At 29.7% G+C, this 23,820-nt stretch overlaps 3 protein-coding genes across 5 annotated transcripts in view; all 3 read right to left on the reverse strand.

The window, feature by feature from the left end:
• Rdx (roadkill) overlaps positions 1-10,923 on the reverse strand; it is a 44,098-nt gene extending 33,175 nt beyond the window's left edge. The window contains exon 1 of one of the 2 annotated variants that reach the window (XM_026641051.2): positions 10,758-10,923. The gene's annotated coding sequence lies outside the window, so the exon portion shown is untranslated. The remainder of the gene's footprint in view (positions 1-10,757) is intronic. The other variant, XM_026641050.2, reaches the window with a different exon arrangement.
• The window catches only part of LOC113401228 (uncharacterized), a 112,892-nt gene extending 89,563 nt beyond the window's left edge, over positions 1-23,329 (reverse strand). The window contains exons 1-7 of one of the 2 annotated variants that reach the window (XM_064215387.1): positions 23,122-23,329; positions 20,141-20,251; positions 19,866-19,980; positions 19,526-19,648; positions 18,921-19,010; positions 18,773-18,839; positions 18,020-18,106 (exon numbers count right to left, since the gene is read on the reverse strand). In XM_064215387.1, coding sequence (XP_064071457.1) covers positions 18,023-18,106; positions 18,773-18,839; positions 18,921-19,010; positions 19,526-19,648; positions 19,866-19,980; positions 20,141-20,251; positions 23,122-23,194 — 663 coding nt within the window. In that variant the 5' untranslated portion in view covers positions 23,195-23,329 and the 3' untranslated portion in view covers positions 18,020-18,022. Of the gene's footprint in view, positions 1-17,341; positions 18,107-18,772; positions 18,840-18,920; positions 19,011-19,525; positions 19,649-19,865; positions 19,981-20,140; positions 20,252-23,121 lie in introns of those variants that run through there. The other variant, XM_026641064.2, reaches the window with a different exon arrangement.
• Positions 13,301-15,417, reverse strand: LOC113401230 (huntingtin-interacting protein K). Its single transcript, XM_026641066.2, has 3 exons — positions 15,095-15,417; positions 14,534-14,641; positions 13,301-13,450 (listed from the first exon to the last, which is right to left on the reverse strand). The coding sequence occupies exons 1-3, from the start codon at positions 15,251-15,253 to the stop codon at positions 13,355-13,357; spliced, it is 363 nt and encodes a 120-aa protein (XP_026496851.1). The 5' UTR covers positions 15,254-15,417; the 3' UTR covers positions 13,301-13,354.
• Positions 23,330-23,820: the final 491 nt, after the last annotated feature.

Below are 23,820 nucleotides of genomic sequence, written 5' to 3' on the forward strand. Positions count from 1 at the left end.
ACTAAATAAGGTATTTCGAAAATAAAAATATTTTCTTCCCCTTTTCAAATAAAAAGACCACCTTTAATATAACATTATTTTAACCTGAGTAAATCTATTTCAAGTTTTATTTGCAAACGCCTTACTTAAACAAAACAGCAATTCGCAATAACACAGGATTGCTGATATATTTATTTTTACTAAAAACAAAGACCACATTATATTAATTTTTAAATCATGAATATTATCAATGAATTAATTTTTTTGCTAATAAAATTGCTGTATAATTATAGTTGTAAACATTTTCAACTATTAAATACTAATGATCATATTATATTGCATTCAGAATTGTAATCCTTATGTAAGCCTTATTATTTTGAGAGCAAGAGAATTGCCGTATGCTATATATCAATTATCATACATATCGTGAATCATAAACTATAAAATAAATAGAGTAGGTATCACTTTTAATTAAATTCATAATGTTACTTTGTTGGGAATGAACATTGTATGTATACAAAATTTGTTAAAATAAAAAAAAATGTATCTAAGGTTTAGGCGAGGCCGTGACTGTCGAAATTTATACACGGTTGGACCGTGACACAATTTACTAGAGCATTCATTTTATATTCGCCATTCTATCTCGCCTGTGTAATGATATGATTCACATTAAAGCAAATCGGGACCCATGTCGAACTACCTTCATAATGTAATTCGCTATAAAACATTAATAACTACGATCGAGTAACTAATTAATATTTAAGAAAATGTATTAATATTTCACCTTTTAGAGCCGGTATGTGATAGAATATGGGCACGTTAAATTCTGTGTCATTTATATAGTTAGTGTGCGCCAGATTTCATAAGCGATCTCTCCGTACCCTGATCTAGGTTAGGTGGTCGACATCGGCAACAGCGGTGGCGTATCGAGCGCGTCCGATGTTAACCTACATACATCCGTGGCACACATAGCTGCTGCTGGGGTCGACTGTCGAGAGTACCCGACACCCGTAACCGTACGTAAAATTCGTGACCCGGCCCCCCTACCTTCTCTGTTCTCGTCATATCACAATCGACTCATTGGACACAGTCATCATGTCCCACATGTTTGTAACGCCTAACGCGATATGAAAGTATTATATCATTATCTCGTTTTGTGATTATGTTTGTACAATTTTGACAGTATTTGTATTTTTACTTCTGAAGCGTACGACTGGCATGTAGTCGATAAACGTGTTAATATTAAAATTATATTTTATGTATTTTAGTCAGCGTATTAGTTTCAAGGAGTTTTAAAGAGATGACAATTTACGTAGAGTTTAAGTAATCCAAACACATATATAAAAGGCAATGCCCTGACAGACTGATTATAATAGAACGAGTCGGTACATTCATACTTAGAGACATGATAAAAAAAACTAATTCTTGGTGTGGTACTGTATACCTAGTTTAACTTTTTTTTAATTATTGTATGTTTCACTCAAATATAAGTCCCAATGACGTATAAATATTAAAATCTGAAGCACATCTGTTTGCAAATATAAAAACTTCGTTCAAACTGTAACGTCCACAAATTATATTTTGTTTCTACAAGTTGTAGAGTTCTTTATATTCTTTATTATAATAACAGATAAAAGAAGATTTCTTATGTTTACAGAAACAGATAAATTTACATTTAAATGAATCTACCCATTGTACAACGAAATAACGCATGCTTATATAAGATGTTACTCGAATTAATATATAACACCATAAACCTGTCTATAGTCCACCTGCTTGTCGAATTAAAGTTCTCTACGTTAAAAGCGCATAAAACGAGACTAAATAAAAACACATCTTAACGTTTATTTATCGCATGTATTAAGTAGAAATCATTATGATTAATATTCAAATACTAAGTAAGAGAAGATTCTGATTTTTAAAAAACGAGACGGATTACTCATCTTTGAGCGTGTTCTCTCCGTGGCATATAGCACTTCTTAAAGCATCCTGCCCGAGCCCTACAAACCGATAAACCGATTTTAATACAATATTAGTTGATGAAAGATATAATATTCACTTAGTGATAACATATATATGAGTATTAAGTTGTTTAAAGCAGTGACCCATGTATCGCGGCATGCTTTGTCTTCCCGTGCAATAGTACACTCACGGGGGTCGATGTCCGGACACGCAACACTGCCACAAATCAATAACCTAATTTGAACAAGGTTTGATAATAAATAATATATTATGCGAAAGTAATATTATTACCTCTTTATATAATGTTAAACTATTTAGGTTCTAACTGATACATATTCATTTTATTGTCGATCTACATAAGAAAAAAATGCTATGCTATTTACATAAGAAACTTAAACGCAGGAAACAATGTAAAAAAATTATTAATGTTCTGAATAATACGAATAAACATACTAAATTTAAAAATTAATAATTGGAATCTACTACAATGCTATTTTTTAATTTGTCATACTATCTTGAACTATGCTTAGTCCTTAATTTCTTTATTCATATATAGAGATATGATAACATCAATACCTAAGGCTATTTACGCGATACACATGTTTAGCGAACGTTAACGGTGAATAACACGATATGATCAGTCACGACTGATATAAACATTAAATTATTTAGAGTAGTTTAACATTTAAGTTAAAAACTAGTTTTTAAACCAAACTATTTTATAAATATTTATAATTGGCCTTAGCTTGTCTCTGATTATAGAAAATTCTTCTAAAATTAACGTAACGTTTTGTAAAGTTTTGTAAATTTGATCAGTAATCACTACAAATGTACAGTACATTCTAGAAAAAAATATATACTACAGTTATAGTTATTTAATTTTCTAGAATGTTATTCTAGAACAAGATTTAAGTCATAAATCAGAAAGTCACAGCAGCAGGCATCAGTTATATTTTATACATTTTTGTAACGAAATATATGTTATTAGTTTTTTAAACTATAATCAAACGATGATTAAAAGTTTCCGAGCTTTAATGCAAAGCACGCGGTTGACGTGACAATGCAGCGTCCATGCGTGTGCAATGCGAGGTCGACGTCCGCGACGGGACGAGTTGACTGAGGGATACTGACCCGTCCCGAAACAACCCACTTGTTCTCAATGATTGACATATAATACACCTGTTTGATCTATCCACTACCTTATTAGACTAACAGCCTGTCTTATCAGTGCCATTGAATACAATTCCGGTACTCTAAATTATGAGTTGATTAACTAATAACGCAATGTACAAATGTTTAAATTACACAATTCATTTTAGACACACGGCTACTTGTCGTATTATATATTAGGTATGACCTTCATCGACTTGGGGTTAGCAAAGTACAAAAAAGTCACGCCCGCGGTGGCAAATACGAGTAAGTCGATAATATGGAATTCCCGAGAGTATCGAACATCCTAGCATTAGGTAATTACGTGTGTTTTTTTTTAAATCTGAATGTTCTTTTTGTACAACAGATAACAACAAAATGTTAAACTACATAAATGTTTAAAGATAACTTAAACTTTTTGTTAATGTTGTTATTCGGCAAACCTCGAAGTACTAACAATTAGTGATGGTGACTAAAATCACTTTAGTCACCATCACTAATTGTTATCATCATGATTCTATAAATTTTATTGTTTAAAATAAAAAGTAATTACTTAAATGACCATAGATATGAGTTTTTTTTTCTAAATAATGACTATTGACTATGAGGTATACTGGGTCTGAACTAGATCATTTTATTCTTTGCGCCTTTATATTAGACTCGCTGTTTGAACAAAATTCTGTTGATAATCTAATGTGCATGCGCGTTAGGTCCCATCATACCTCATAACGATTATTGCATCATAAAATTTTTAGGGGTATTAAAGTATTGGAACGCTCCAATAAATAATTTTAGAACATACAAATCCGTGAGAGTTTTTTTGTCATTTTACGTACTTTCGTGATAAATTCTATGCCCGAGATCAGCAACCGAGAAATAAAATTATGGGTCTATTGGCTTTATCGTGGTTAAAATTACACTGTTGCAGCAATGATAAATAATTCATAATGTCAGTTTATCACGAAATTGATATGCCAATTGGTCATCTGTTTTAATATAACTTAGAAACTTGTTTTGTTTTTATTACAAAAAATTATAATTTACGCTGTACAATAGTTATATAAAGCATTACAAAATATCTATCTAAAAACGTGGTCGGAAAAACAAGGTTTATTTCAAAGAATTTCCGAAACCTAATATTGTTATTTGAAACAAGGTCGACGTGATGGAGAGGCCGGGAGAGCGGGAAGGTTTCATTTATTACACCCTAAGATCCTTGAGAGAAGTTATCCAAGGCCTACCGAGCTCCGGAAGTGTGCTTCAGCGAAGAACCTTGTTTTTTATGAGAATTTTGATAATCCGAGCAATTTCTCTGTAACTTTTAACTATGATATTATTAGCTGAATGTGTACCAATTGTTTAGGTAATGTATTTACGAAGGAAATAAATCATTTACCTACTTAATATTCTTTGCTTAAATTGTTTTTCCTTATTTTTTCTATCTATTCTCAAATATAGTAATTACCTATAACACATTAAAATTACATATGACATTTAAAGCAAACACTAAGATCTGAAAAACGTAGTCCATATTGCACAAAATTATTACCTAAATTAAACTTTCAAACAAAACTTATTACATAGTTACTACGCCTTACTTCGGACTTATATTTTATTAAATATTGGTATACAGTAGATGTAATGGGAAAAATAATGTAGCTTGTGCCCTTAATTCTCAATCAAAATCAAACAACACCATAGAACTAAAAAGCATTGTTGATAAAGGAGTGTTCCTACTGTACCACCAAGTATATAGCATGTTGGTATTTTTAAACATTAAATAAAAATTTAATAATTTATCAACTAAAAAACTTTTCTGGAACAAGCTTTTATGTACAAAATTTGGTTTCTATGCTGTTGGGTATAAAGGAATTTCTTTGTGTGGAGCGAATCCTTGGCGTAGAATCATGCCAAACTAATCATAAAACATTGTCATCGGAACTGAATCAACATGCAAAATTTCAACTAAAACACACTGTAGTATAAGAGCAAATTGTTCTAATTGAGTTTGCAAGATTTGTTCTAAGCAAACAACCTCGCAACTTGTAAAAATTAAGAAAATGTCAAATATTTGAAATTATTTATTTTAATCGAAACTATATACTACAGCTACTTTACTTATTAACTATATATATTTCAGTCGCGTGCTTTAAAAATGAACGTTTTTGAAGATTTCATACCATGTAAAATGTTGATGTTAAGTAGTTTTGAAGTTTGAAATAACTATAATACACATTAGGTTACACGCAATTGTAAATGTATTAATTTACAAAGACTAGCACTTAATCGTTTTTACGTTTAACGAAGAATAAGGCGTTATGAAATATAATACGTCTGTAATACTTATTAATTACGTAATTAAATAAAGCATCATTAGCGCGATGGAAAACTTTAAGGGAAAGAAAAAACGTAAGTATGTTGTATATCGCCGCGAAGAAGTCAGTATACGTACATCATACTAATATTATAAATGCGAATATTTGGATGGATCGATGTTTGTTACTTAATCGCGTCAGAACGGCTAAATAGATCTTGATTCAATTTGGCACAAAGATAGACTATAGCCTAAAAAATCGGAAAAAATTACCTAACACGCAGGTGTCCAGACACACCAGAGACCAAAATTAAAAAAATAAGTACCTAAACCTTATATCTTATGTTTAAAATCTGTTAGAAAATGTCCCAACCATTAAGAGGACAGTCCTTGCGGAACGCCAAAATAGCGCTTACTATTTTTAAAATATCTTAAAACTGGAGCATTGATTATGGATAAAAAAATACATTCAGTATCTCAATAGATATATCTCAAGTTTCACCGCATGATATTTATAAAATTTGTATCAATAACCTGGTAAATTAATCGTCAACATCACTCCAAACACTGAAATCGACCTTTTCTATTAACATTTTTTAAGCTATTTAGCGGCTAGTTTATACATGTATTTTTGGTTAAATGGGGACACGAAAGTGTAAATAATAAGTTCACCGTGTTCAATTTCTATTATATCTCACAATATTATAGTAATTTTTATTTAAATATTGCTTACTTTTTGGCATTCGTCGTCCATACATTTTAGTATGGAGAAAATCATTTGACGGTTTTGACTTATTATTCGACATCGCTGTCAATAAATTTTCAGTCCCTCCCCAGAGCCCAAGGTGAGAGCACGTCAATTTTTATTTCGAGCCGACTCTTATAATTTCGCAAAACGTCTACGCACACATAGACAAGTTAGCATAAGGGTGGGGCGCGAGTGTCGTGGGACACAATTGTTAATTTTTATGCTGCGGAGCTGAGTCTTCCTGTCAGGGACGATAAATGAGGACTCCACTGAAGTTTGGAATCCAATGCTATTCCCAAAAAAAACCGTAATATTGGCTACATCAAGACGGCAACCATTTAAAGATATATTATAATTTTGCTTTCTAAAATTTGGTAGGGTAAAAACTACACATTTCGTTTTTTGAGTATTCAAAACTAAATTATTTACTGTAAACCAATCGTGTATCTGTGATAATGCACCGTTCACATCGTCATAGTCAGTTTTTTCCTGTCTACCTTAAAATCAGTGAAGTATCGTCAGCAAACAACATTATAACACAAATACCTTTAACATAGAAAGGAAGATCATTTATATATACTAGAAATAGAAAGGGACCCAAAATTGATCCTTGTGGAACACTCATTTATAACGTAGATCCAGAAAACTTTATGCCATTAATGAAAAGTTGCTGGACTCTTTGACTTAAATATGAAGCAATGAGATCAAGAGCTTTACCTTTAATACCGTAGTATTTGAGCTTATAAAGAAGCGTCTCGTGTTCTACACAATCAAATGCTTTAGACAAATCACAGAATACTCTAATAGCATTCTGTGATTTGTCAAGCATCGTAAATATGTTTAAGAAGTGCTATTCTCGCATCAGTTGTCGAGCGACCTCTTGTAAAACCGAATTGCTCACTATGAAAAATAGTATTTGTACCGAAATGGACGAGAAGTTGATTTAATATATTTTTTTCGAATATTTTACTTAAAAATAGAGTATTGAAAAAAATTATATTTAACTTCGTTATTTATATTTATAAAATTTAAGAAGTGATTATTTAATGTGTCTTTACTTTAATTTAATTCGGTATATCTACCAACCTTAAAATATCAAGAAAATTATTATTATTATTTAGTTAGACGAAAGCAGTTGAAACAATAAAAATCATAATGAATATTTGGCATCTTGATGCACTCTGACCGCACCCTATGCTAACAAATACTTTATAATTGCGTTTGCGAGTGACAACCTTATAGCTAATACATTACTCGTAATTAAATGTATTTTTATAAATCCTACGTTATGAACGCGCAATGAAAATTTAATTTATTCGTTGCACCGAAAACAAGCAACTAATTATCTCCGGGGATGCGTACGATACACTGCACAATGCAACTGTATTATTGAAAAGTACCTATGTGTGTGTTCTAAAATTAATTCCCACGCTTACAAACTACGCTCTTAAAATGGCCTTAGAAAATGTCCCAACGAATATTGCGCACAGTAATGAGATGTTTATTATTTGCGCCGGTGATGAGTTTAGTTCAATTGTTAACAGTAATGTGCGTTGTATTAATAATTATGGGATTCTGTTGTTTTTCATAATTTTTAAATGCTTTCTTGCAAATGGAGATGATGTATCATTAAGCAGCATGCGGCATGCAATTGGCTACCTGTATAATTGAACAGTTTTGTGTGATCAAACAGTTTTCAAGACGAATAAAGTCTTTTATAGTATTATTGTTTCTTTTAGTAAAATCTCGGATACTGCTTTTCCGGCCTAAACGTTCTTAAGAAAAAGTTTTCATTCCAATAACGTCTGAGGATTTTTGTATGCATATATGTGTCCTTTTTATGTACCTAAATCCAATCCTTCGAATAGTGGCACAAATAATAATTCGTACAATAATGATAAAAGGTTTTTGAATGTTCTATCAGTATTATACTCAACTGAGTCATAGGGATATTACGATCTAATATTATTTAAGGATTTTCATTGTGTTAACTTTTTGGTAACATTTTTTATGTCTCGTGAACAAGACATTCGTAGATAATGTCGAAATATCGAGCTCCACCAAATAAAAATAAAAAACATGGTAAATATCCCGTTTTAGATACTGTTAGTAATAAAAATAACCATGTTAATTTAAAATCTTTTTTATGTCTGTCTAAAATAATTTTAGCGATAATTTAGAATATATTTACTTTTGAATTCCTTTCTATTGAATGTATTACTGATTTTAGAATATTTAAACACATTAAATAAAAAGGAATAATTTTGTTTAACTCTATTGCAAGATTTTTGTATTCTATCTTTAATAATATTGTTTTCTCTCTGTCTGGCTGTCTACATCAATATAGGGTATTTTATTTTATTAGCTACAAAAAGATTATGAAAATGGTCTCTATAAAAATAGTGAAGTACCATTACCATTACACACCCAACTACAATTTGTATTACTAGAAAAAAAGTTTTTAATGGATCTTTTAAAACATTATCAAACATCCTGTGTGCACTCGAAGGCAATGTTTGACAATCAGCTTAGCACAGATATTACCAAAACCTTACTATAACCTTTATTTTTAAATAAAAAATATGTCAAATATAAATATATAAACCCTATTTAAAAGTTGGACTATAGTTACTTTAATTGCCTGAGTTTTATTGAAATGTATTTTTAAGATAAATATCAACTAAATTATGTATAGAGTAAAAGTCAAAATTTGAAATTTTATATTTGTTCATATTTCATGCTATATTTCTACTTGTTCTAATATTCGAAGTAAACCATTTGCAAGTATAATAAGATTTTATGTAAAACAACTGGTAAAAAAATTGTACATTACTTTTCTCTAATTCACAAAAACTGATAATGCTTAATTCATTAATTGTAATTTTTCTGTAGAGAATCTGGACCCATGTGAAAGTTATAATAATTATATAAAATTCAATTTAAATTTTCTCACAAATATACTTATGAATTGTGCTTCAAACTAATTCTCAAATAATTGTCACATATAATATACATAGAAATATATATATATATAAATTGGAACTACTTCTTTGTACAGGGCAATTCAAATGTTTGCTTTTTCTGTCAAGTGATTCTCAGTAACACTCATCAATTATTAAGTTTGTGGTGTTACACACACTCCTGCGATTGAGATGCATGTAATACCAGGTGTGTTGTGTCTAATCGATCTATGGTAATTTCGGATTTCTGTCCCGTCAAATTAAGATAATGGGAAAACTGAGTTCTCCGGACCTACACACAAACTTGAACCATAATACAACTTCATTATAGTTTTTCTTATTATAAAATAGGTAAGTATTGCTATTTGGCAGTAGAATATGTGATGTGCTGGTGTTAAGAACCCAGATGGGCTTCCACAAAGCCCAACCTCAAAGTGATGTCACTCTAGTGAACTTTTATTATTTTTGAATTTGAAATGTTTTAAATATATATTTGAAATACTCTACTATATTACTTTAAATTTATTATAAATTAGATAAAATAGCCACAAATTTTTGAATGCCATAATTATAAAATTGTAGCATCTGTTGTTTACCAGTTTATTTGGCAAAAACATTGTGCCATATGAAAATTAAAGATATTAATGTTAATGATGATTCATTTGGTGTACTAAAAGTTATTTTTATGATATGCTGATGTTTTTTTTTATTCCACTGACTTAATCAACAACTTTTTAAGTAATGTTTAAAGTAAGCTAATTTATATTACACTTTTAAATAATTTAGATATGAGAAATAAACTTTGAAATCAATAAGCTTCATATTTTTATACAAGTATTTTGGCATTTGGAGGTAGACTTACCATCACAAGAAAAATAGGTAGTGTGCGTGAAATATTAGATTATTGTTTATTGAAAATATTTAGTTACATATATATCTTTTAATGTTAAAACAAAACATTTTAAATTTATTTTTAAGATACCTATTTTCTTAGTAGCGATATTGACATGAAAGATTATACATACAATATACATGTGAGAAATCTAAATATTTATATTATTTAGATTTCTCACATGTACATATGTAATAATTGTGTATATTTTCATCATAGATTTGTTACTTGAAACATTTATCATTTTTAATTTAGTGAATCCATAGGTAAGAAGAAAAATGTAATAAGCAATGTACCAATTCTACACTTAACCGTTTAAAAAGAGTTTTAATATGAAATACTGATATTTTAGTAGATTATATTATTGAATCGAAAATAAAAACAATTTCTAAAAAAAATACTAAATCTTTTGAATACTATGAACGATTTGGGGCGTAGAAATTATAACGCGAGTTTTATTAATAATCCCGTGGGTTGACAATTGAACACATAACGTGAATATAATGTACAGACGAAACTGACGTTTTGTACTAGTCACCATAATTTTCGAATATATTTGCTCCTCTTATGACCATGTAAAAGCTTGATCTATTTATAAAAAATAAGGCTTGCTTTGATGTTAAACAGGGTATTGTAAATTTATTTCTGTTGTAAGAATATGTATTATCAAGGCCGTAATTATGTTATGTGATACAGATGAAAGCTCAAGGGACAAGTGTTTTTGACGTTTGACGAGATCTTTATATTACTCACCTGTTAAAAATTGGGCTTATAATTTATAATTAACACTACACTCAATTAAAAAGGAGTATGAACAAAGAACTAAACAATAAAAAGAACACAGTCACAAAAGAATTAAAAAAGAAAACAATTTACACACTACACTCACACTTCGTCTTCAGAACGTAAACCATAGATGATAAATTAAATATATTGAGTATTGAATTGACAGATAATATAATGTCTTTGGTGTATTTAATTATTCAGTCGTAAAATAAATAAAAAGTACTAAATATGAAATATATAGTAAGTAACTATAATCCTAATTTCTTTGTTTTTATAGAATTGGGTTCAATTAACTGCTATATATATATTTATTAACTGTGATAATTGTAATTAAATAAAAAATATCCATGTAAACTACAGTTGTAAAAGAAAATTTTCATTAAAACCTCCATAGCTTTAATTTAATGTAACAGACAAATGAACGACTTTGTCGATTTAATTGACGAGATAGCATTGTTATAAATTTATAAGTAATATGAAACCTTGATACCTTATTTATTTATATTAAACAAAATGATTTCATTTTCACTATGCAGCTCTATCAAAATATCACGGACTAGGTTTCAGAATGATAATTTCGTTGGAATGAACGGATATAATTTTAACATTCTATTCTATTTTATAAAATGGCCTATAGCCAAAGGCGTTATAAAAAATATCAATCATCACTTACAGCACCAATGCCCCACCAAAATTAGCAACTAAGATGTTAGGTTCCTTGTGCCTGTAGCTACACTGGTTCACTTATCGTTCGAACGATATACGATCAGACGGGTTCACATAGGCCATCTAGTAAATCTGCTTACCGCAGTCATTTAAAAAAATAAATTTTAGGTAAAAAACTTTTCTGTAATTTAATAATAGCCATCTAATTAAAAATGATTCATGATCAGTACTATACAGGCAATGCAGGTCTTTACCCTTTTTCTAAGTTCTTAAAATGTATTTTTTCTACCATCTTTTACAATTGTGTTCATAACTATAATGTTTTTTACTATATTTTGATATTAAGCGATCATACTTTTGAAATAAGAGAAATATTTGACTACAATATTTACTTTAATGATGTAATTTTAAAGCTCATTTTCAGTTCCCTGCACTGCTTAATGGTAATTCGATCCTGTTCATGATTTTCTACGCGTCCACCGTCAGAATGCACGTTCTCAACTCTAGAGGCATTAAAGCGGTATGGCGGCCTTAGTAACGTGGTGCAACAGTCTCAGGGACAAACAGTACACGCGGTCTGTTGGTCGTCGGAAACATCCCACCAGCCTGCGAAGCCCGGATAAGAGTAAAGCGACTGATTCACCTTGCGTAAGGCAACCTAGGCAATGTCCAGCCATTCGCATAAAAAATACTATATTACTCAGATTTTCATGTTAAAACCAAAATCAGAAATCGAATACAATATCGATTAAATTGGTATCAATTCATCCCGTTGGAAGAACTTCCGTAGAAAAATGATCTAGACACCTACCTACACTTTGTTAAGTACAGTCATTTTAAGGTAAACGTGCTTAAATTGGTGCTATCTATTTCACTACAAATATATACCAATTACCTACGTGACGAACGCAAATCAGGGTTCCATTTTTTTAGCATAGTCCAAAAACACATGACTATTAATGAATTTGCGGATTGTGCGGTGAGTAGCACGCGGCACAATTTGAGGCGCGTCCGCATTTAGCTATTAAGCAACATTTGGGTGCGTGTGACCGTGAGCAGTTAGCATCGGTAAGAAGTGGACTGTAGCATAAGTTTGTTCAATTTTAAATCAATTGACAGTTCCAACAGTATTTATCAAAGTACACAACATTTAAACAGATTAGATATGTTTATAATTTGAATGTAAATAATGAATAATGTTTTATTATCTGATTATCTACCTAAGTAGGTATGTGTAAAATTAAAAACTATTTTTCACATCTCCATTGAGAAATAAACTCAAACTACTACTACAATGAAACATTATAATATTTTTAAATTACTATCTAAATTATTGCAATTTTGATTTATTGTTGTGTAAATTGTGAACGCAAACCAAAGTGACAAAAATCACTTTGTTTTCCGTTTCGCATTACAATAGCCTTGTGGTTGTGTTTAATGTTTTACAAAAAGCATTTTTTATAAAACATTAGGGGCACAAGGTTAAGATAAATATAAGTTTCAGAAGACAAACATCTTTTTCTGTCAAATTATCATTTCATAAAACATCATTTAATATCAATTAATTTGCATGTTTTACTTTGTATATGTGCTTAATGTTAAAGTTTAATTAATAAAAAAATATGTTCTAACCTTACAAATATTATTAAATGAATTATTTGTCAAATTGATTATTTATAGAACCAGCAGGTACTTTGCATTAAGATGAAAATATGATTTTGCCAAAAGTTTGTTTGGAAAATAAAAATTTGTCATATGCATTTTACTAAAAAAGATTTAGCATTAAATATAACTTTTTTTTTTTAAATTATAGAAGTGAAGAAGGTAATTAATATAAAAAACACTTTAGAGATTAAAAATACTCTATTACACATGTATAACACAAACACTGTCTGTCATTAATTTGTTAGGGTTATAAGGGCCGCCACCAAGTCACCTCTATGTTCTCTAAGAGTTCTTTCTGCTAATGTCCGAGAGATTTCCATTTCCTTTACCTGTAGTTAATAAAATTTTAATCATTAAGAAATATTACACAGACAATATGTTTAAATTAAGATAATATTTTTTAAAGAAATTATATATAACCTATTAAAATAATTGTTCAAAAGAAATTAGACTAAATTTATAACTAAATATTTAAAAATTAAGAAAAAAGATTCAACCTGAGTTAATATACAGCCAAAATACGCAACAGATGCTTTACTGAGAAGGGCTTGTATGTAAATGACTAGCTATTGAATGACCTGACTTTGAGTTACAGCAGCTAAATAAATAAAAAAAATCAATAAAAATTGGTAAAACCTTTGTAGAATGCTACTGCCATTTATTGCAAACTAGTTAAAAATACTACTATGAATATTTCTTTCTTGTCTGGAATATAATTAAAAATTGTATCATTATTACTTTTTTTAAAGCTAGGCAAAACAAACAATAACCATTTCATAAAAAGTTTGAGGTACTGATATATATATATTTTATTATGTAAATAATAATTTGCTCAGATTTTGTATAGAAGTTTTACTATATTCTTCCTATTAGCAAGGTATATTTTTTCATACATCGTATTAGTTTTCGCTTTTGGTTTTGTCTATGTGTAGGGGGTCGTAAATTTTGGTATAAAAAAAATACTTATGTCCAAAAGGGTTCAAGCTTGCTTCATACCAAATTTCATCATTGGATTAGCCATGAAAGCATAAATGACAAAGACAGTGTTACATTTATAATATTAGTACAGGAATATATTGCACTTACATCCTTGTTGTAATTTTTTATTTAATATTTCCCTACAATTTTTCACTGACCGAATTTAGCTAAAAGGTTACATACCTATTAAGTCGTAGGTCATGCATAATTTTTTTTTCTCAATAAAAGTATAGTACCAATTTCCCAAATTTATTATGGAATTACTAATATTCCTATTTTCCCCTCCTTTTAAGCTTATCATTTGTGTTAGGAGTCGCGACGACAATAGTCCAAGGGGTCAGGAGCCATCTTGTGAGTTTTTAATTGTTAGGCAGCCTATGAACCATTGCACTATTGGCTCTTGAGATACTGTGAGGTAAAATATATTAACTTACTATTAATTCAATGTCATCCTTTTTAACTGAAACTTTTTGAAGCTCCTTTTCTTTTTCAAGCCTTTCAGCTGCTTCTTTATTTCTACGATCACCAATTAATGAAAGAGCCTGAAAATTGTTAACAAAATTGTATAATAATAACTCTTATAAAATTTATGTTCCTATAAGAATTAATTATAATGAAAAATGAAAACAATAAAATTTTATAAGTCACATTGAATATATAGTTATGGATAAGATTTTTATTACCTAGCTTTCATTACCCCTGTTCAAATATTTGTGCAAAACAATTTATTGAATTATTTTTGTATATATTGTTATTAGTACCAGAAAGTACTTGATAACGAATAAGTATCTACTTTATTTTTTATTAATAATTGGAAAAAACGTTTGAACTAAAGTCAAATAGAAAGTGATAATTTCCCTTCATAAATACCAGGAATTTTCATCATGATAAGATAAAACAAATTAAAATGCACAAGAATAGATAGATAATTCTTATTACACCAAAATATATAATACCTTCATTTATTCTATAGTCAGTACTATAAATTTACTCACACCAGATATGTCTTGGGATGATATTTCTTTCTCTTCGGCATAGTCAGTTACTTTTTCTAAATCAGCTACACCACTATCGTGTTTTGCAGCCTTTTTTTGAGTTTTATCTTTTTCTAGTTGTATATCATCAGTATCACCATTAACCTCTTCATCGGCCATGTTTATGAATTTATCTTTTAAAATATTTTACTAATAGCAGTTATTTCTTGTAGTATTACAAAAATATTCATATACTCAGAAACATTAATAATAAATATTAAAACTTATTTTGAGTAGTTACTTCCTAATGAGATAATTTTTAATACAATATCACGCTTTGAGTGTTGACATATGACAATTTATCACATATTGATGACATGACGTTTCGTGTTACGGTTACGGAAAAATGAAAAAGTTAATTCTAGAAATTATTTTAAATGATTAAACAAACTGGCAAATAGTATTAAGATTTTTTTATCATACATTTTAGATATAATCAAATGTCATATTTTAAGTATCTTGGGACACGTAATATTGGGACATATTTTACCTACACTAAAAAAAAGTTAATATATAATAATTGTAATTACTTATTTATGGAAAAAAGCCTGAAAATATTTAATCAAATAAAGAAAACAGTACACAATTTCTTATCCAACATTATAACGTTTTTTTATATTATTTTTTTTTACATATAAAATTCAATGCGCTTAGAAGCTTCTAGCGCTTTCTGTTATCCTTTTATTTTTTGATTTCGCTGGAAAAACTTACTTATAGCGTATTCCAATCGACGTAGGAATAAAGAAAAACAAACCTTAGATTTACGTATTTCATTCTATTTGTTAATAACTCAGTTATATTGTGCACTACTAAGAGTTTATGACTAATTTATCTTTATAATACAATATATCCATTTTAATTTTACTATCGATAACAGTTTCGTCAACGTTCAAAACGCAATTTTTTCGCAAATCCATAGTGTATATCATAGATTAAACAAGCTCTCGACCAATATATATGTTGTGTAGGGTTTATTGATATTTTATTTGTAATAGTATACTTATGGCTACCCTGTACAAGATAGCTTGATCTTTTTCACAGATGTAAATTTTTCTGATCGACATAACTTTGCAATGACATTTTATTTTCTTAATTTAATGATTTTAAAAATATTAAAAAAAAATACCAATTAAATACAAAAGTTCCTAAAGATTTAAGCGTTATCCGAAAATTTTAAGACTTTTTTTATTATATATTATTGCTTCAAAGTAAAATTTAAATAGAAACACTGAAAATAATAGATGCTTGTACAATGTTACATCGATCGGACGGTAGGGACGCGAATAAGAGGCAGTAACTGCTACAAATATCGATTACAAAAATCCTTATTAAAGATCATTGTTAAGTTATTGTTACGAACGGGAGTCCGTTTGGTTGGGGTCTCTTTGGCTAGTGGTTGGGGTCTCTAGTTAATATAACTCTTTTTAGAAAAATAAGTTAAAAAAGAAATTGAATTCTAATTTGAATTATGCATTCCATCGACTGTTATATATGTTATATTTCCTGTTTCTCATCACTAGCCCATCTATCAAAAAGATCAAGCTAACTTGAACAGGGTATAAAGCCCACGCCAATAGGCTATTTGACAATGCGAAAAATAAAGTGTCAATTATTGTAATCAGTATATATTATAAGTTTAAAAATTTGTTAACGAAATTTGAAAATAATCATTAATTTATTAAAAATTCATAAAAAAAAAATGTATTTTTTTAAACGTTTGTCACGTGACACAAAACGCTCCTGATTAGTCGGGCTTATGATGACGTCACTTGCTTGATAACTTCGTTCACCTACTGTATGTGGATTATATGCGCCACAGATTACAATACAGGCACGTGACGTCACCGACCCCATTGCAGCGCCATATTATCTAAGTAGAGTTTTCGCGTGCTATTTAAATATTGAATTTTTAATTTGATATTTTTCAACATTTATGTAGTAGAATTAAAAAAACACAACTTTTACTAGGTTCCTTAACCTGTAATAAATAGTATAAAGTGTTTTTTAAAAACTAGTCAAATAGCCTATTAAATTTCTATGCGGACGGGACCGAATATTTAATTACTCAAAAGTAATTTAACAATCACAATAAGTTTGAGTTTTTATTAAGTAGAGTGAAACTAGATTAGCAAATAAACTCATTCACATTATTCACTCGAAACTTTGAAAAATTATATGCACATTTTTGGAAAATTAAGCAACTAAAAATGAAATTAATAATATAATTAATGTTTTACCAACAACAAGTTATAATAATTTAATTTTTCATTAGATCATATCAAGTACAGTTGCTACAAAACATTTTGTACTTAGCTTTCTCAAGAGCATCTTAAATGATGCTACCTACATCGATTAGATAATAATTAAACACGTGTACGGACTTGTAAAAATAAAAGGTACCTATAATTTAAAACTATACAGAAATTTAAGATTAATTCAATCTAACTATAACTTTACAGTTAGCTAGTAAAAATAATAATACAATAAAACAAAAGTGTTTTATGGCATAATTTATCACAATATTTTCAGATTAATAATGTCATTATTTACATTTCACATTATGCGTACCTAGCCATAGATAAAACAATTATTTACGTAATTATATTTAGAATTGCGTAGCAAAAGAACGGCTTTCGGTTGACATTTTAAATTTGGCGAAAACTATTATTATTCTTAAAGTAAAAAGTGTTAAATAGAAATGACTAATAATAATGTACATAGGTACAGACTAATTCATTACTTATATCTAGTTTAAAAAAAATAAGAAAGTTATACATGTAACGGAATTGCTATCTTGCAATATGAATCGTATTTTTTGGACGTGAACGCTTAACAATTATCGTTACCCAATATTAATACATTTGTGTGTAGGTACATTCGTGAGATTTTTCACATATGAATTGTTGTATTAGTTTCATTATCATTTTTTTGTTCAGGTGTGTACGGCGGTGGGGGTAAGCTGTTGTCATGTACCTGATAACAAGGAAAACATAATTATGTACTATTGTAATGTATAATATTATCTTTTTGTAAATTTTATGGCAATTGCATTCTTATGAGATTACTCACTAAAGCCTATCCAAACCACAAGAGGATTAAATACAAATAAACAACTTTGATATTGAATTGATGTAATATCTGTCTCGGCTTGTTGTGTGTCGGCGACGTTGTTTTAGGAACTTTGAAAATAATATTCAAGTGGGTCTGTAATGTTTTTAGTGCATAATATACAAGGGATATTACAAATTATCATGCAAATCGCATTGAATAATTAAGTTTCAGTTTTTTTTTTATCTTTACTCCTTCGATTGGAATAAGGTTAAGATAGACTAGTCTTTAAAATTAACATACTGCTTATAGAACAGTGATGAATTCAGGATTATCGTTTGGGATGCGATTGCCCACAGTGAAGTAGGTTTTAGTAATGTAAACACAAAATAAGCACACAATAATTTATATAGCTTTAAGTTGCATGCTAAATACTTTTCGAGGAAGCATTTAGAGGGTTAGGGAGGGGGACACAATTGTGTCCTTTAGTTCGCCACTGTTATATAAAATAATAAGTACAGTACGAAAATGTTTTTAAGTATATTATCAGGGACTTCTAAATATAATTAAGTATTTAATATAATAACATACAAATCCTGCATTAAGATAAACAGCTGCAGGGTATATTGCTGAACCAGAGGGCGCTGTTCTTGAATACCTGCAAATTAAACAGTTTTTGACAAACGATTTAATAAATTAAAATATTAAATTTAATAAATCTTAATGAAATTATCATTACCTTGGTGGCGCATCCCTTAAACGTTCATTTACGTATATTTGCAAACTCCCAACTGATAGTCGACTTTCGCTCGAGTGATTCCCAAGTGGTCTAGTTATTAACAAAACGTCAATCAATTGAAATGTTTCGTGATACAAATAAAATATATTTTTGTTATTTTATGGAACTAATGAATAATAGTTAATAGAAAAGTATGCTATCATATATTCTTGTAATTTTCGATTATTCACTGATTAAACAGCTGTTTAAAGGTTTAAAAAAATATATAATTCCCTTTTTAACCGAAAAAATGAAGGTCGATACCTAAATATATTATGTATATTTTCTTAATTATGATGCTTTTCGATTTCTGAGGATTAAAATTAAACATTTTTACTATATCAGTGTATGCTACATACAGAATTTTATTCTAGGTATTTCTAAAGAGAAGAAGAAGCTGTACAATTTTTAAACAGCTAGGGACAAAATCACTAATTTGAATAAGAAATAATTAAATATAATTTATGAAAATCATATAAAAGAATGCATTCAGGTATCATATATACGAGTATATATTAATTTTCTTTATGTAACTATACTATAATATCTTAGTGTAACTCTCGTACCTCAGATTTGTCACAGCACAAAGTTTGTAGAGCATTGTAAAAGTAGCAATAATTCCAAGCACCAGAGCGATAGCCATTATTATTTGTGAACCAGATACAAGAATAATTTGGTCCAATGAATCTCTGAAAAGTTAAAATCGTAAAATACGACTATAAACATTTATGTTCTATGTATTGTTTTATTATTCGAGAGATATATGTATATCAAGACGATATACATATAACTCTCGAAAACAGTTTGTCTTTTTAGAAAGGACGACGAAGATATTATCATATATAATTTAGTAGCTTGTTAACAAACATTATTATTTGAATGTTGAAGCATTTATTTGTAACAAACCTGCAAATCCAATTACCGTGTAGGTCATAACAAGACTGACAGATACCTCGCCAGCATTGAAGAGTTTCGTTAGAGTTCTCGCTGCAGCAAGGCCCGTAGCATTTTTCTCCTAATCCTGTACAAAATAAAATGCAACGTATAAGATGTGCGAATGATTTTAATTTAAACGTTATAAATACTCTCACATAACGATAGAAAACTATATAGGGGAGTATTTCAATTATAATTCGATAATTTTTTTTTGTTTATAATGAATATACGGAAAAATGTAATACCTGGACATTTTGTACAATCTGTATTGTGATAATTTGGTACGTAGCCTGTGGCGCAGTAACAATTTTCGTTAATACACTCGAACTGTTCACCCACGCAAAAAGAACACTCACCTGAAACAATAATGGGTATATTCATATTATAATATACCTACATTTTATAATCACCATTTGCTTCGAGATTACATATTTAATTTATAAATGTTGCAGTTCAAACTCTTAACCACCCGAAAGTAATTTTAACTGAAAAAAAACATTCTGAAGTTATAAAACAAAAGGCAGATAGAGCTCACGGAACATGAATGTGAAGCAGAAAAAAAAATCAAATCAAAAGCAAATACATACTTACCGGTAGTGCGAATCTACGCGTCTTTTTGATAAGACGTCAAAATAGCTGTCAGTTAAAATAAAAATTATCACGCCTTGGGCGTCAAAATAATTACAAAATACAAAATAATTATACAATTATACAAATTATTCGCAAAATAAAATGTATGTCCTATTTGTTACTGATAACTTGGGCTCAAAACCTCAATTAATATCATATAATATAAGAATTGAAATGTTTTTCCTCGGAAGTAGTAATTTTAATCAGAACAAAAATCATTAAAAAAAAAGAATAATACCGATTATGTCCACTTTACATAGCTGAACAAGAATATATTATACTTATAAATAAGATGTGGATTTAATAATATAATATTATTTTTACAAATATATTTATCTGTTATGTTATATTTGGAAGCCGCAATTTTTATGGTGACATTTTATACTTAATATATTTCGGATTTTTTAAATTGCATATATACGAGAGATCTCATTTTAAGTGACTTACATTACATTACACATAAGGTATAACCATATCAAAATGCGAAACCTAAGCCAGATAAGTGTAGATGTCCAAAGGCAATAGGGAAAGCAATTTGATTTTCTCCGACAGATTTTCGATTTCGGGCCTTCAGCAGATGGGGTACCCTGGCCCCGGTTGCCGATCGTCGCAGCTTCAGGCTAACGCTGATTCCAACGTACTGGCGATAAACTTCCGGCTCTCTTCTCTCTAGGACATGGGCGTTAGTGACACCCATTTTCTCAGGACTATCTTTTCCCTTTTCCCCTTATTCACCAGGACTAGTTATGTCTGAATCGACACTGGCACCGAATGGGCGCTTGATGGATTTGCGATTGGCTCCGGTGTTGGGGGCCTGAACCATTTCTGTTGGTGCGGATGCGGAGGCTTCATCGGCGGAAACTGTCAAGCTGCTGTCACATGGACAATGCCGCTTGAAGCATTTCCTTATCCTCGCTCCTCAAATCTACAGCAGCACGCTCTTTAATTCCCACCAGTCAGATGTTGATTACCTCACCGACTGACGAGATGATTGAGGTCGTTAAGTCCTCCATCACTCGCACGTCCTGCAGAAGGTTGGCGGTCAACTCATTCGCCGCTGCCGCCGTGGTTAGCATCAGCTAAGGCACGGTTGTGGGTCTCGAACTTAACTTTTAGGCCGTTTACCTCTCTCTGCAGGCGGACTTTGACGGTGCAAAGCCAGTTTGTTCCCTCAAACTGACGTTTGATACGACAGCGTTCTCTATTCGTACTATTCAAATCAAAATATTCTTTATTCAAGTAGGCTCATAAAACACTTTTAAGTCGTCATGTTGATTGAATTTAATGTAAAGTTATCCGTTGGTAACTTCGTTTGAATCTACATTCCGAATCGTTATTCGGAAAGTAGATTCTACCGGTAAAAAACTTGGAAGTTACTCTTTTCCACTGTTTTGATCCTTGTGGAACACCCATTCTTAAATAATCCAGAAGATTTTATTCCATTAATATATCCCTGATTAATTCTTACGAAGCAATGAGATCAAGAGCTTTACCATTACCTAATGCAGTTATGCTTTAGCTTGTTAAAAGCGTTTTAGATAAATCATAGACTACCTCAACTGCATTCTGAGATTTCTCTCATGCATCACAATTCATGTATAATTGTAAGTATTGCCATTTCAGCATCAGTTGTTAAGCAAATGTAGTTGATTTAACTTTTCTTATTTTCAAATATTCTGTTCAACGACATAAACTGCAGGTAAAGTCCGGAAACCAAGCTTTTTTTAGGCTAGGAGTTTTCTCGGGTGAGCATTGAACAACTCTTCAAAACTTTGAATTAATTGTTATGAAACTTAATAACAATTAATCACGAACCGTTTTAGAACGCTTACAGATCAAAAATACAAATATGCATTTTTAAATAAGTGTATTTGCCCGCACACGTACTTAGAAAATATTCTTTCTGTATGATTTGTTCTATTTTTACATCGAACGCTTAAATCAAGTCTTAAAATTTGGCACGCCGCGGCCGTACAATTTCAGTCTTTGACTTTCAATATTCATTCTTAATTAAAAATATTATAAATACGAAATGTTTGTTTTATAGACAATTTTTATTTCCCAATAATGCACAGAAGTAACGTCGCGGGAAAATGTATTACCTAAATTATAAAACTACTCTGTAACTTAACAAAATATCGAAGTAATAAATTGATTAAACAATTAAAAAAAACATATTTTATGTTTACAAATAGATATATTTATTTTATGGTGTCAAGAATTCAAAAAAGGAGTTGAGAAGGAAATTACTTTATTTATATTTTATAATATTTAATTTTATTTTTGTCCTCTTTTTTATTTTTCTTATTTACACTCTAAGCCCAAGCTGTCTATGCCCGTGCATCTAATAATCAGTATCAATATTTACTATGTTAAATAATGATAGTTTTCATATCATGAAAAAAATGCACAATTATAACCTCAACAGGTGATTAATGTTATCAAAGCTATCAGGCAAAATATATGAGTAAGTGCTTGATTGTTTTTATGCTATTACATTTCGCATTACGGACTCATTGCTACCATAACGTTACAAATCGGATTCAATGCAGTATTATTTTAATAAGAAAATTAATATAAACATTTTTTAATTTACCTTCACTTGTTCCATTTTGAACACGAATACTAGTAAGCAAAAAAATAAACAAAAACTTTGTCCAGAATGCCATGTTAGAAGTTGTCACCACTACATTATAATTATAACAAAATGGAACTACAACGAAACTAAAACATAATAAATAACATATGCCCTAAACACCAGTAATCGACATAGTAAAAGAGCATACTGATAATGTTATCAAAGATTTGTCGCGCTCTGATACAAAACTGTTATCGCTTTTCACGTCATTCACTCTATTACATGAGCGTTTGCCAGGTGATTTGTCGCAACCTTGGTGAAAACAACTAAATGTACTGCGACAAGGCTAAGAACATTTGTTTTTTATTATTAATTAAAAAATGTTACCTACTTTTTACAAGTAGGTATGTACAGTGAATACAGTGATGATTAACGGTTCAAGAATAATACATGTAATACTGTAGTCTTTGTTTTCTTTAAATTATATAGACGAAAAATTTTGAAATAATAATTTAATAGTATGTATATTGCTAGACAAAACTAACCCCTATCATAATGGTAAGGAACAAAATAATATATATATATATAAGGTGAATTTTTAAGTAGCACGAAAAGTATCAAAATATACTTTATTCATGTAGGCTGTTACAAGCACTATTGAATCGTCATTTTAGAAAACTATATTAAGTGAAGCTACCACTGTCCTGTTCGGAATGT

The sequence above is a fragment of the Vanessa tameamea genome, chromosome 7 (assembly GCF_037043105.1).
Source record: "Vanessa tameamea isolate UH-Manoa-2023 chromosome 7, ilVanTame1 primary haplotype, whole genome shotgun sequence".
Lineage (NCBI taxonomy): Eukaryota > Metazoa > Arthropoda > Insecta > Lepidoptera > Nymphalidae > Vanessa > Vanessa tameamea.

Excerpts from the sequence above, each read along its gene's own strand:
- LOC113401230 (XM_026641066.2), bottom strand. The coding sequence starts at position 15,253 with ATGGCCGATGAAGAGGTTAATGGTGATACTGATGATATACAACTAGAA. Across the intron at positions 14,642-15,094 it reads CATCCCAAGACATATCTGGT|GCTCTTTCATTAATTGGTGA; the intron begins GTGAGTAAATTT and ends AACAATTTTCAG. Across the intron at positions 13,451-14,533 it reads AGGATGACATTGAATTAATA|GTAAAGGAAATGGAAATCTC; the intron begins GTAAGTTAATAT and ends TATTAACTACAG.